The sequence below is a fragment of the Salmo salar genome, chromosome ssa24 (assembly GCF_905237065.1).
Source record: "Salmo salar chromosome ssa24, Ssal_v3.1, whole genome shotgun sequence".
In the NCBI taxonomy this organism is placed as follows: domain Eukaryota; kingdom Metazoa; phylum Chordata; class Actinopteri; order Salmoniformes; family Salmonidae; genus Salmo; species Salmo salar.
In genome coordinates, this window is record NC_059465.1 from 9,741,383 (window position 1) to 9,755,965 (window position 14,583).

Genomic DNA, 14,583 nt, shown 5'->3' on the forward strand with positions numbered 1-14,583 from the left:
AATCCAGTTCAGCCCTCTGTAATCGATGCAAGGACGCATGCCTCCATCCTTCTTACACCCGAAGAAGAAGCCTGCACCAGCTGGGGATGTAGAGGGGCGAATGAAACCTGCCTCCAGCGGATGTAATTGCCCATGACTGCTGCTTCAGGTGTCGAGAGGGAGTACAGACGGCGCCGGGGAGGTGTGGAGCCTGGTAGCAGTTCTATGGCACAGTCGTATGGACGATGAGGGGGAAGGGTGGTGGCTTGCCTCTTACTGAAGGCTTCCTGGAGGTCAAAGTATTCGAGAGGGAAAGCAGAGAAGTCTTGGTGTTCAATGGATGCAGGAGGACACGGCAAGGCTCAGTCTAGCAGGTGTCCCATGGACCAGGAAACGAATGGGTTATGTAGCGCTTGCCAGGGGTACCCTAGGATAAGGGGATCTCGGGAGCAGATATCAACAGAAAATTAAGAGTCTCTGAGTGGTTCATCCCAACCTGCAGTAGAATGGGCTTGGTCTGATATTCCACCTCGCCAGAACCAATGTGCCGTCCTTCAAGGGCTTGAATCTGCAGCGGGATGGGACATTTCATGCAAGGGATTTGTAATTCTTTGGCGAAGTCTTGATCAATGAAATGATCCGCTGCCACAGAGTCCAAGAATACTTGAATCTGGTGCTGACGGTTGTCCGAGTGGAGGATTGCAGGTAGTGACAGACAGTGACTGGGTAGCTGGGATGATTCTGCACAGCTCGTCAGGGTTTCCCCTTGTCCTGGTGAGCCCTGGTGGTTCCCGTCAGCTCTAGGCATGCAGCACGGAGATGACTAAGACCTCCGCAGTAGAGGCAACAGCCTTTGCACAAGCTCTGTGGGCTTGGGGTGCTCAGGAAACCAGGATGCTGGAGTGGTGTCAAAAGACCGCTGTCTCACCCATTCTCAGATATGGTTGTCAATCCTGATTGCCAGCGTTATTAGGGACTCAAGGTCCTCTCCCAGTTCTCGAGCTGCCAGTTCATCCTTGATGGAGTTAGACAGACCATGGTGGAAAGCGGTTACCAGTGCCTCAGTATTCCACCCACTCTCGGCGGCGAGGGTGCGGAACTCAATGGCAAAGTCAGCCACTGGTCTGGCACCCTGGCGGAGTCTGAATAGTCGGCTTGCTGCTTCTCGTCCGCCGACTGGGTGGTCGAAGACTCGACGCAGCTCGGCAGTGAAGGCTAATATGGAGCTGCAGGATGGTGGCTGCTCTTCCCACACAGCCGTTGCCCATGCCAGGGCCCTGCCCGAGAGCAGAAAGATGATGTAGGCGATCATAGCCCAGTCGGTGTGGAGCGAGGAGGACTGTAACTCGAACACCAGAGAGCACTTAGCAAGGAAATGCTTACATCCACCTGGGTGGACGTCATACCGCTCGGGGGCTGGGATCTTGGGTTCCCAGTGCAGGGGCCCTGGATGAACTACGGTGACGCCTGTAGCAATGGGCGATGAGACTTGTGCATTGGATCCTCCTCAGTTGGGAGCGTGCTGTGGTTGGAGGGAATCCGTAAGTACCTGGAGGGTCTCTGAGATTTGGGAGTTGTTCTTGCTGCCGTGCCAACAGTGCTCCTTGGTGGGTTATAACTTCTTAGATCTGGTTGATCTCTGCTGGGTCCATGTTGGGGCAGCAGCTTGCTGTGAGGGGCTGAGGTTGAACCCAGGTGCAGAGAATTGACCAGACAAGGAATCAATGATTTGGATTAACGTAAATACTTTTATTGAAAAGCAAGAACATAAGGATAACAGTGATAGTGGGAAAACAAGAAAACACTGAAATCAAGCTACTGCAAAGGGAAACAGAAAACACCTCTCTTAAAGGGAAAACATAATTAGTAATAGGACACACCTGAGTGTCATTAATGTCTCTAGGACGGTCTCTGTCGTCCCCTGGTGACGGGTGGAACCATGGTAGTTATGATGTATGCTTCCCAAATGGCTCCCTATTCCCAATTTAGTGCACTACTTTTGGTCAGGGCCTATAGGGCTCTAGACATTTGGGATGCAGAGTAACTTTCTAAAACAGTCATAAGTAATTTTCATTAAGACTCATGCAGCATATTATGGCTAATTAATTAAACTAGCTGACTTTGTGATAAGAGTCAGTACTCAATACACTACCGCAGCTTGCAAGCTCAAAAAGCAGAGCTGCCAATCACAATCTCCTCAAAGTCATTCCATCTACTTGGACATCCATGGTGTGAAGACAAGACGACGCTAGCTGTGTTTATAATTGCTTTACACTCAGAATAGCCTGGATGAAGATGAAACCCGCTGTTCATTCCTTAATCCCTTCAATAAACAATAAACAGTAGATGAATGATGTGAGAAAGGCTGCTACTGGTTACCCGTTTCAAATAAAAGTGCACAAGATGATAAATGTCACCTCTCATTTTGCAAAATAAATTTGAATTGTCCTATGTGAATATTATTTAAATAGAGTAGGGCAACAGTGTCTGTATTCTGTGGCCACAATGTGCTTTGTTCTCAACATTTCACTGATACTCCTCTCATTGAGGTCTTTAAACATATTCAGGTGGAATAAAGTACAGTTCATGTCGTTTGTGTGTGATCTTACGCACACACACACACACACACACACACACACACACACACACACACACACACACACACACACACACACACACACACACACACACACACACACACACACACACACACACACACACACACACTGATGTCTAATGTGAAGGTCAAAGTTTTGTCTGTTTTTTGGGGGTATGAGAGAGACGAGAGAGAGCAGCAGTGATTACAATGTCTGGACCACTCAGTGCCTCCCTGCCTGCCTCCCTGTATGGCCTCAGCTGACAGCAATAGAATGCATTGACCTAGTCTATATTAGGACCAACTTTTTGTTGGTTACTCTTGCACTTGCTGTCCTACTTCCCCCTATGTGCCTGGAGGTAGATTCGCCAGAGTCATTTGTGGCTTTGTCCCAAATAGCACCTTATTCCCTATATTAACTGGCGGACCGCAGACCGGATCGGTCAGGCTTCGACCCATGGTTTCATATAAACACACATAAGACATGGAAGAATGCGTAGAATTGCAGGAAATTAGCTTTAAATATGCTAAATGTTATCTCCGCCAACAAGAGGGGTGTGAACATTTTGGGGTCGCATAGGTTGCAAGGTGGAGGTTTGTTACTACGCCATCCGGACCTTTGCCACCTAGGAAATTTGTGTGTATGGATCTTCTCAAATAGTACTTGAGTACCCATGCCCTATATAGGCTGTGTAGTGCTCTATAAAGGGAAATGGGTGCTATTTGGGACACAGACACAATATTGAGTGTTCCTTGGCCTACAGAATTATCCTCATATCAGCTACTGTATGCAGACCTACAGAGTCTCCAGGAGCGTGCATGCACACATGCAAGCACACACACCCTCTCTGCTGGAAATCAATGGGAACCTAGACACAGTCTGGTTCATTGGACAATGAAACCTGTTGTGGTGACTTTGATGCAGCAGCACTGGAGAAAAGAAACACAATTGCTGCAGCATGATGGTTCAGTGCAGTAATGCATAATACTGTATCTCTTCTTTTTTTGTAGCGCAAGGATATGGGCAAGGATATGCTTCTGCTTTGCTTAAACTGAGATGAAAATGTGCAGCTATGGCATTGAGAGCAAAGATAATTTAATGTCTGCAAACCAAAAATATTATTTTATTATGCCTCACATGAATGGGAATGAAGCAGTCAGTCTTCTGCTGAAATGCAACGTCTCTCATTTTTTCTCATTTTATCTCGTTATTTATTTTTCTCTCCCTCTCTTTCTCATCAACTAATGCTGTACATTAACCGAAATGTCAGTTCATTTTTGTTTTTTAAATAACTAATTGACCAACAAGTTAAATTATTTGAATTCCTTTTAGTAAAAAAAAAAGTTGTGCGCTCAACACCCCGTTTGTGCCATTTCTCTAGATAGATTTGTCTCTGGTACATGTTGTCCAGCTCATCGTAGTTACATGCAGAACACGTGGTAATTAACTACAATGACTAGAATCCATTGCGCCTACAGCTGCCTGTTCTCATTGGCCGTGTTCGAGAGGATCAAAACCGCAATGTATCATGGGTAAATTGTAACTGACTGACTGAACTACAAATAATTAGTTGTTATTTATGATGAAAGGTGATTTGTAGATCAGTCAGTCACTTGGAATAAAATAATAAATCATCAAATAAAATAAAAAAATATACACAACAACTTAAATATTTCCTTAAAGTAAAGTAATGTGAATAAGGGATGGCTTATTAATAAGTGATATGCAGTAATGGGTAGTCGCTACTATCATTGGGGTTTTATTAATGAAAAAGTAAAGTCATCATCATATATGATACTAAAAACAATTATGTAATATACATAACCAAAATATTTTGTTTAAGTAAAGTAATGTGAACAAATGATGGTTAGATTCTAATGGTAATAGTAATGTACAGTCACTACCATCAATTGTTTTATTCTGTGTTGCTACAGCGTTGAACCCACATAAAGCATTTTTTTTTTTAAAGAAAATCAAAACTGAAACTTTAAATCGTTCATTGCTGAGCTTTACACATATTCTCGCCGCCTATATGTAACGGTTTCATAAGAAGGATTTATTGCACTGCTACATTAATTACAGTCCTTCTATGTAAATGAAAATGCTAAGCCTAACCCTTCCTGTAACTATTGGTTTCATATGTAAATGAAAATTTGAAGCCTATCCCTTCCTATAACTATTGGTTTCATATGTAAATGCTAATCAATCAATCAATCAATCAAATGTATTTATAATGCCCTTCTTACATCAGCTGATGTCACAAAGTGCTGTATAGAAACCCAGCCTAAAATCCCAAACAGCAAGCAATGCAGGTGTAGAAGCACGGTGGCTAGGAAAAACTCTCTAGAAAGGCTAGAACCTAGGAAGAAACCTAGAGAGGAACCAGGCTATGAGGGGTGGCCAGTCCTCTTCTGGCTGTGCCGGGTGGAGATGCTAAGCCTATCCTAAGCCTATCCCTTTCTATAACTATTAGTTTCACATGTAAATGTAGATGCTAAGCCTATCCCTTTCTATAACTATTGGTTTCATATGTAAATGTTGATGCTAAGCCTATCCCTTTCTATAACTATTGGTTTCATATGTAAATGTAGATGCTAAGCCTATCCCTTTCTATAACTATTGGTTTCATATGTAAATGTGATGCTAAGCCTATCCCTTTCTATAACTATTGGTTTCATATGTAAATGTAGATGCTAAGCCTATCCCTTTCTATAACTATTGGTTTCATATGTAAATGTAGATGGTAAGCCTAACCCTTCCTATAACTATTGGTTTCATATGTAAATGTAGATGGTAATGCTTCCCTCTTGACAGACGATTCTACCTAATGACTAAGTATTAACACCATTCAACCTGGCTGGCAGCACAGAAACAGTGTGCAGTTACCTCAGCATTAATTAGATTCTCTGCAATTACCCACTCTCATTTATCTTGTATTAATTAACCATGAAATGGTGATTGGCTCAGATTTTATGAAGGTTCATTTCCTGTTATATTTTGGTCTCATTTTCCCATTTATTTTCATTATTTATGGTATGAGGTATGAAATGATAAGAGATAGCCTGCTCTGCATTAACTGTTCGGGTGAGCTAGGTAAGGGAAATGTGTGTGCGTGTCTGTGTGTGCGTGCGTACGTACGTACGCGTGTCCCTGTCCGAGAGACAGAAGCACTGAAGGACATGCTAAGGGCGGGAGGAGGCAGGGGTGCTGTGTATATGTGTGTGTGTCATTGAGTGACTCACAGTGCAGTATCCAGGATGCCTCTCTCTCTCTCTCTCTCCACTCAGGTTGCTCTCCTATCAGCGCTCAGTCTGTGGGAGTGGTAGTAGTCTGCCATTTTTACTCACCCTTATTATCCAGACAGAAAGGAAGGATCTAGCCCAGATTAACAGTTCTGTCTCTGAGAAGATGTAGGCAGCAGGTGTAGGCAGCAGACCCTAGGTGTAGACAGAAGACCCTAAGGGGGAGACAGAAGACCCTATGTGTAGGCAGCAGACCCTAGGTGTAGACAGCAAACCATAGGTGTAGGCAGCAGACCCTAGGTGTAGACAGCAAACCCTAGGTGTAGACAGCAAACCCTAGGTGTAGGCAGTAGACCCTAGGTGTAGACAGCAGACCCTAGGTGTAGGCAGCAGACCCTAGGTGTAGGCAGCAGACCCTAGGTGTAGACAGCAGACCCTAGGTGTAGGCAGCAGACCCTAGGTGTAGACAGCAAACCCAGAGCCCTGGTCAAAATTTGGGACACATCCACATACTGTCTCTTGTAAGCCAGCAGACCTTAGGCCTAGCCTAGGCTTCCTACCTCAGGAATCTGTTCTGGCTATCTATAGAGGAGAACTGGAGATGTGTGTTGATGCCATGTAATGTGTGACCGTGCCTTAAAGTACAGCGTTGTGTCACAGTATGCTGTGCTGTAGCCAGATCACTACCCACTATCTCCACTGGGAGATTGAAGTGGAGGAGAATACATGCAAACAAGCGTTGCATTTTAGTCATAGATGGGCTCATCCAGCATATGGTTCTTTAAAATTCCTTTCAGTGCAGTGCTGTGAATGTACTATATGAGGGAAATGTATATGAGTAATGCTTTTGTGTCTAAAATGTAAACTGCTTGATTCCAGCCAGCAAAAAAAAGGTGAAATATGTTTGTGACTGTTGAATTGTGAAAATAATACATCACAATACAATGAGCTGAAGTAAACTTAAATAGGAATGATTTTGGTCTGAAGTTTTAATAATTTTTAATCAGTCTGCCAATGACCCTGCCTGGTGGGGTAGTTCCCTTGTAGAAATGGCTGCATCTGTCTCCCACGGCCTGGCAGCCAGGTGCATTTAGCTCTCTCGTTCTCTCCTTTTCTCTCTCGTTCTCACTCTATCCCTTTCACTCTCTTTCTCAATATATCTCTTTCTTCACCTCTCTCTCTCTATCTGTCTTTACTTACTGTATCTGTCTTCCTCCACTCTCTCTCTCTCCCCTCTCTCTCTCTCTCTCTCTGATTCCCCCCTCTCTCTGTCAGAATAATGTGTTTCTGCAGCAGGCGGGCAGCACAGATGGAGTCTCAGGGAGCGGTCCTCATCCCATCACTCCCCACTTTGTATTACTCCATACAACTGCTGAATTACCTCCATTTGCATCCCACCAGGAACCAAATGATCAAGCCCACGAGGAGTGTAGATTGCTTCTGTCCCCTGGAACTGTGGCGTATAGAGCTTACTGATGTGCTCAGTGTACAGCTGGCCCCTAAGCACCATGCGGCTCTAACCTACAGGGTATGGAAAGTATTTGCTGGGGCTGGTTTATACTGTACACCACACACAGTGTATACTTACACACCACGCATTGATGAATTGTGTCATTTTTTGTTATATTCAGGTGTCCATTTATCCCTAAAATGTCTGATTCTGTGCAGCAAAGCTTTGTGGGAAAAAGAAACAATATCTTCCTTCATGCAGGGAGAGATTTGTTTTGTTTTTACTATTTGTTGGCTGATAGCCTTTTTTACTGAACCTGTGTGTGTGTGTGTGTGTGTGTGTGTGTGTGTGTGTGTGTGTGTGTGTGTGTGTGTGTGTGTGTGTGTGTGTGTGTGTGTGTGTGTGTGTGTGTGTGTGTGCACGTGCGTGTGCGCGTGCGCGTGTGCGTGCGTGCGTGCGTGTGTTCCTTGCAGGGCAGTGAGGAGGGAGACGTGGACAAGAACAAGTGTTGCACACTGTGTAACATGTCCTTCACCTCAGCAGTGGTGGCACAGTCACATTACCAAGGCAAAATCCACGCCAAGAGACTAAAGCTGCTGCTTGGGGAGCAGCCTGCCATCACAGCAAAAGGTAGCTTCCGCTCTCTCTTTGTCTCTCTGTCTCTTTTTCTCTTTGTCTCTCTCTCTCTCTCTTTCTCTCTCTCCATCTCTCTAACTCTCTTTTTCTCTCTCTCTATTTCTTTCTCTATATCACTCTCTTTCTTTCTTTCTCTCTCTCTCACTCTCTCTCAATTTATTGGCATGAGAAACATATGTTTACATTGCCAAAGCAAGTGAAATGGATAAAGAAAAGTCTCTCTAACTCATTCTCATTTACAGACTAAGCAGCTGCATTTTGTTTCCCTGTGTGGTGACATCAGATAATCCGATGAGATTTGCAGTGACAGATGTGACAGAGATGTTTACCACACAGATGTATGTTACGACAGATGTGCTTGTCCTCACACACAAAGGTGCTAGCTTTGACAAGCAAACAAGTAGGCAGGCAGAAAGGCAGTTAAGCCACAGGTAGACTTTGGGATACCAGCTCACCTAGCTTGCTTAAACAAAGAGAGGATCTGCAGCTCGTGTGTGTGGACTGGTGAAGAATCTAATCTTATCATTTTTTTGTCCGTGGGTGTTTTGATTAGATCCAATCATCGTCTGCTGCAGCACCTCAGGGTTGAGGAAAGTCTGGACGATATTGTAAACCACAGCAGCTGCTCCCCGCACCGCAAATCTGTTTACAAATTGACAGTTGAGAGAATAATGAAAGCTGGCCATGGGGGAAATTAGGACTAGAAAAAATAACCACACTTTTATTTAATCAGATCACTCCACCTTATGCAACACCTGAGACCTGGATATCCAGAGAGGATGCAGGAGGTGAATACAGAAATCATCAACTTCGTTTATTTGGGGTATCCTTTCTCTTGAGAATATCTATACTGATGGTACGTTTTTTTTTTATTTGTCTGTTAATTCAGATATAGTGTCAAGCCCTCTGTGCTTTTTGTTTGAGTCTGTGCAATAGCCCACTATTGTTAGTTAGTGGAGAGTCAGACTGATTCAATACATGGTTTGTGTTAATAGAAAAGAGATGCCAAGGCCTGAAACTGCCACAATACTCACCGTAGCAGTCCTTGCCTGTGTCTCTGTCTGTGTGGGTGTGTTTGTGTGTGTAAATGTTTCTTTGTCAGTTCTATATGTAGCCAAAGAGTTGTACAAAATGCAGCACATAAAGCTGAAACATATCTAGGCCCTGTCAGTCACCCTGGAAGCTCAGTCTTGTTTTTCCTTCAGCGCGTTCTGTTCTGGGAACACTCTGCTTTCCTCCTCCTCCTCTCGTCTTATCCTCTATTCGATAACATTTTATTTGGATGGTCCATCTGTAAATGCTCTACAGACTATCTACAGACTATCAGTAACATTTCAACTATCTACTAACCCTAACCTTAACCCTTACCCTTATTCTAAACCTAACCCTAACTGTAACCTTAGCAAGCAGTTGCTTATCAACAGATGGACCATCCGGACTTTCCAAATAAACTGTGACCCCCCTTTCTCCCAGTGAGTCCACACTCAGGGTATGAGGGCAGAGCAGCAGAGAGGCATGCTGTGTCACCCTTTCACCGCACATCATCATCCATCGGCATTCACGCTGCCTGGCCCTCGGCCGTAACTGACCCCAGGAGTCAGGTCAAATTGTGTGTGGTACTGAAAGGACCCTAGTCTCAAAGAAAAACAATGGTAAAAGGAAAATGATAAACAAAGCAGCTGATTAGCTTAAAAGCTTTTTGGTCCACGAGTGACGTTTGTTTAACCCTGATACGTGTTGTTTTGTAGAGTTCACACATGGATGTGTTGTACACACGTACCACGTGTTACTCAAAATTGAAAAATCCAGTTAATATTCCCGCTATTCCATGATCAGACCTTGTGTCCCACTATGTGGCAGGAATTATTCTGCATTTAATATGCGCATTAGGGTATGCCTTTAAAGATAAGGCTTTTGTGCCTGTTTAGTATGATGATTATCCTTTGATGTTTAATAAGGGTGAGCATGGGCAGTATGCATTCAAGTTGCATAAATAATATGGTGGTGGAGACCTAGAGGGAGGGAGAGTAGTGGTCGCTTCCAAGCAGGGTGAGGCATGTCTCTGCAGCCCTCATCAACCATTACAGGCCTGAACCCCTCTCCTCCTCCTTGTCCCCCTTCTCCCTCCCCTCTTCCTCCTCCCCCTTGCTTCGTCCTCTTTGTCCTTCTCCCCTCCTCCTCAACCTCCTTCTCCTCCTCTGTCATGATGTTGGTGACATAACCACCTCCTCAGCCTACAGCTTCAGGGAGCTACTGTAACCCTGGTGCGGGAAATAGAGTATACTGCAATCAAGGTTTTACAATCAGTGGCATTATGTTTTGTTTCTGCTTGATTTCCTTAAGCTAAGGAAGTGCTCAGTGCTCTGCTGTGATATTTAGAGACAGCAGGGAATCAGCAGTACAGTAGCCTACTGGGTCATGTTAGTAAGGAGGTTACTAGGGGATGGAAGCGTTATTCCTCATAGAGTGAGCTGTGTCTCGCTCCTTCCTTCGTAAAACCTTGGTTACTTTACATAACATTTTGATTTATTTGGTATAACGTATGCTGATTGCTGATACTGTAAAATAGTGGTTAGATAAAACTCTGTTCTGCTGTGTCTGCTATTTCCGCTCATGCCTCCCTGTCTGTCACTGACAGATTCAGTCATTAACCACGCCATCTGTGGCCAATGGTTCGGAACAGAGGATGCTCCTCTCCCAACCGAGGGAGGCCAGACAGAGCAATCAATCGCACTGTCACCCAACAAATACAGCTAGAGCCACAGACAGACAGACAGACAGACAGACAGACAGACAGACAGACAGACAGACAGACAGACAGACAGACAGACAGACAGACAGACAGACAGACAGACAGACAGACAGACAGACCCCCAGACCCCAGCCTCAGTCAGAGACAGAAGACCAGAGAGACCCCAGCCATAGTGTGCATCCCAAATGTAACCCTATTCCCCATTTAGGGCACTACTTTTGACCAGGGCTCATAGGCTATATTGGACTATATTGAAAATAGGGTGCCATTTGGGACTACCCCGTACTGTAGGCTGCTTCTCAAAATGGAACATTCTCCAGACGTGTTGATCTCTCTGCATTTTCATTTTGTCTGTCATTCACCGTCACCAAATCCACATTTCAACATGTTTAACCTACATCCAGAGGGGCTTTTAGTTCTGTTGTTTACAAAAACAACTTGTCCTGTATTACATGATGAGAAATGGAGATTGTAGCCACTGTACTAAACCCATACCCCACTTCACATACAGTAAACACATGAATGATTTAATATATAACACCTCCATTCTCCTGCAGAATGACAGGACAATCTACAGTATGTGTAGGTTGGAGATGCTAGCTTCTGCACACTTAAATATGCTAGCTGCTGAAATTAATGGATTTATTGAGGACTACTTTTGTGCACTACACCCATAGGGCTCTGGTCAAAATTAGTGCACTATATAGGAAATAGGGTACCATTTGGAAGGCAGAAAATGTCCGGAAGATAAATCCACCAGGGCATCAGGAAGCCTGAGCTTATTGATTTCTACATAATGAACATTATTGGAGTGGCCGGGTGCCTCTGTTAATCCTCCCATCTCCAAGGAAACTGTTGTTTCAGCCTTTCCGCCTTCAGCCAATAACACAAAACACAAAACGCCAGGATCTGCAGCTCTGTTGTTTCAGCCTTTCAGTCTTCAGCCAATAACACCTCACTCTGGCTGCGTCCTGAACGGCACACTATTCCTATTCCTATATATAGTGCACTACTTTCAACCGACTTTTGGTCGCAGTACTGCACTATATAGGGAAGAGCATTTACCCCCAACTAGAGGCGGCGCCTTCAGTTTCATTTGGACATCAGTGAGCCCCCTCAGAAAATACAATGGTGTTTGACGCCCTCTGGGCGCACACGCCCAACCACAACCACTGCTAGATCTGCTTATATTCAGGATAGCTTTACTTTAGATTCCCTCTCCTTTTATGGTATGTGTGTGATGAAGTATGACTGTATAAATGATTATGCCCTTTTAGTTGAACTCCTCATAGACATGGTTAGTTGTATGGTAATATGTGTGCATAATCACTGACCCATATACTGTTGCTACATGCTGTCACATGCTTCTTTAGTCTAAGGTTAATCGTTAGCACACTGAGCTGTCCAATTTCCGCCTCTGCTAATGCTGTTTTTGACTTGGGTAGCTCTGAATAAACGTTAATTCACCATTAGTATTCTTATGTCCCGTAATATCCCAAATGGCTAATCACTTTCTCCGAGCGCTGTCGCCAGCTTATATTGAACATTTCTGTCCTGTCTCCAAGCTCCGGCAGGCAATGAGCGAGCAGAATAGTTTCAATGTCATTTCCCTATAACCACAACAGCATAATGCTGGAATATATTTTCTCTGCATTTGGTTAAGTACTGCATTAATTCGGGTTAACTGTGAAATCATTTTGAGAAAGCACATTCTGAAGTTTATAACCTTGGGTTTTAGCATCATTACATCTAATGGAAAGGCTAGCTGCTGCACACTTAAGGATCCATTACGGTATATGATCCCAGGAAATGTACCATCTGAACCTGGATGCAGCACTGTATGGTTTACGCGTAGTAGTTTAAAAACCCTATAGCAGGGCTGTCAAACTCCTTCCATGGAAGGCCTAGTGTCTGCTGTTTTATTTTTTTTATTAACCCCTAGACAACCATGTGAGGGGAGTTCCTTACTAATTAGTGACCTTAACTCATCAATTAAGTACAAGGGAGGAGTGAAAACCCATACCGGCTATGTCTAATATACAGCTGTTGTGTTTGTTTGGTTTGTTTTTCATGGACTGCACAGCTTGCAGTGGTCTCGCCCGCTTGGAAGTGTGTATTGAGAAAATATTTAGTTTTCTTCTGTACAGGGGGGGATAAGGCAGAGGGGGATAGAAAGCCCTGAAGGGAAGGTTTTGTATTAACAGATAAATACACGGAATTCAGAACACTTTGATCCTTCTCTTTTTTGATCCAACAGATTCTGAATCTCAACAGATTTCTAACTATTAATTCTGAATAAGACTGCACTGTATATGTGTGCTCTGAATGCTGTTCAATATCCTGTTTTTATATGAAGCAAAAGGTGGTTATTTTCCTATTGGACACTAAAGCTATACCATAAAGAGGATGAAGATATTAGTTGGCCTTTGCTTCAGATGAAATGCAGCATGAGTTTAGTATCCTTAGCCATTTGGGTTATTTGCATACTGTACCTGAAAAAGAAATGACCCATCTCTCTCTCTCTCTCTCTCTCTCTCTCTCTCTCTCTCTCTCTCTCTCTCTCTCTCTCTCTCTCTCTCTCTCTCTCTCTCTCTCTCTCTCTCTCTCTCTCTCTCTCTCTCTCTCTCTCTCTCTCTCTCTCTCTCTCTCTCTCTCTCTCTCTCTCTCTCTCTCTCTCTCTCTCGTTACAGTTGAAGACAGAAGTTCACATACACCTAGGTAGAGTCATTTAAACTCATTTTTCAACCACTCCACAAATTTCTTGTTAACAAACTAGAGTTTTGGCAAGTCAGTTAGGACATCTAATTTGTGCATGACACAAGTAATTTTTCCAACAATTGTTTACAGACGGATTATTTCACTTATAATTCACTGTATCACAATTCCAGTGGGTCAGAAGTTTACATACACTAAGTTGACTGTGCCTTTAAACAGCTTGGAAAATTCCAGAAAATGATGTCATGGCTTTAGAAGCTTCTGATAGGCTAATTGACATCAATTGAGTCAATTGGAGGTGTACCTGTGGATGTATTTCAAGGCCTACCTTCAAACTCAGTAACTCTTTGCTTGACATCATGGGAAAATCAAAAGAAATTAGCCAAGACCTCAGAAAAAAATTGTAGACCTCCACAAGTCTGGTTCATCCTTGGGAGCAATTTACGAACGCCTGAAGGTACCACGTTCATCTCTTCAAACAATAGTACGCAAGTATACACACCATGGGACCACGCAGCCATCATACCACTCAGGAAGGAGACTCATTCTGTCTCCTAGAGATGAATGTACTTTGGTGCGAAAAGTGCAAATCAATCCCAGAACAACAGCAAAGGACCTTGTGAAGGTGCTGGAGGAAACAGATACAAAAGTATCTATATCCACAGTAAAACGAGTCCTATATCGACATAATCCGAAAGGCCACTCAGCAAGGAAGAAGCCACTGTTCCAAAACTGCCATAAAAAAGCCAGACTACGGTTTGCAACTGCACATTGGGACAAAGATCGTACTTTTTGGAGAAATGTCCTCTGGTCTGATGAAAAAGGGGGACGCTTGCAAGCCGAAGAACACCATCGCAACCGTGAAGCACAAGGGTGGCAGCATCATGTTGTGGGGGTGCTTTGCTGCAGGAGGGACTTGTGCACTTCACAAAATAGATGGCATCATGAGGACGGAAAATGATGTGGACATATTGAAGCAAAATCTCAAGACAGTCAGGAAGTTAAAGCTTGGTCGCAATTGGGTCTTCCAAATGGACAATGACCCCAAGCATACTTCCAAAGTTGTGGCAAAATGGCTTAAGGACATCAAAGTCAAGGTATTGGAGTGGCCATCACAAAGCCCTGACCTCAATCCTATAGAAAATCTGTGGGCAGAACTGAAAAAGCGTGTGCGAGCAAGGAGGCCTACAAACCTGACTCAGTTACACCAGA

The 14,583-nt window shown here is 43.9% G+C and overlaps 1 protein-coding gene across 1 annotated transcript in view; it reads left to right on the plus strand.

Moving 5' to 3' along the window:
* Positions 1 to 14,583, plus strand: part of zmat4a (zinc finger, matrin-type 4a) — a 159,583-nt gene that overhangs the window by 83,837 nt on the left and 61,163 nt on the right. Inside the window, exon 4 of the mRNA XM_014170990.2 lies at positions 7,742 to 7,898. Coding sequence (XP_014026465.1) covers positions 7,742 to 7,898 — 157 coding nt within the window. The remainder of the gene's footprint in view (positions 1 to 7,741; positions 7,899 to 14,583) is intronic.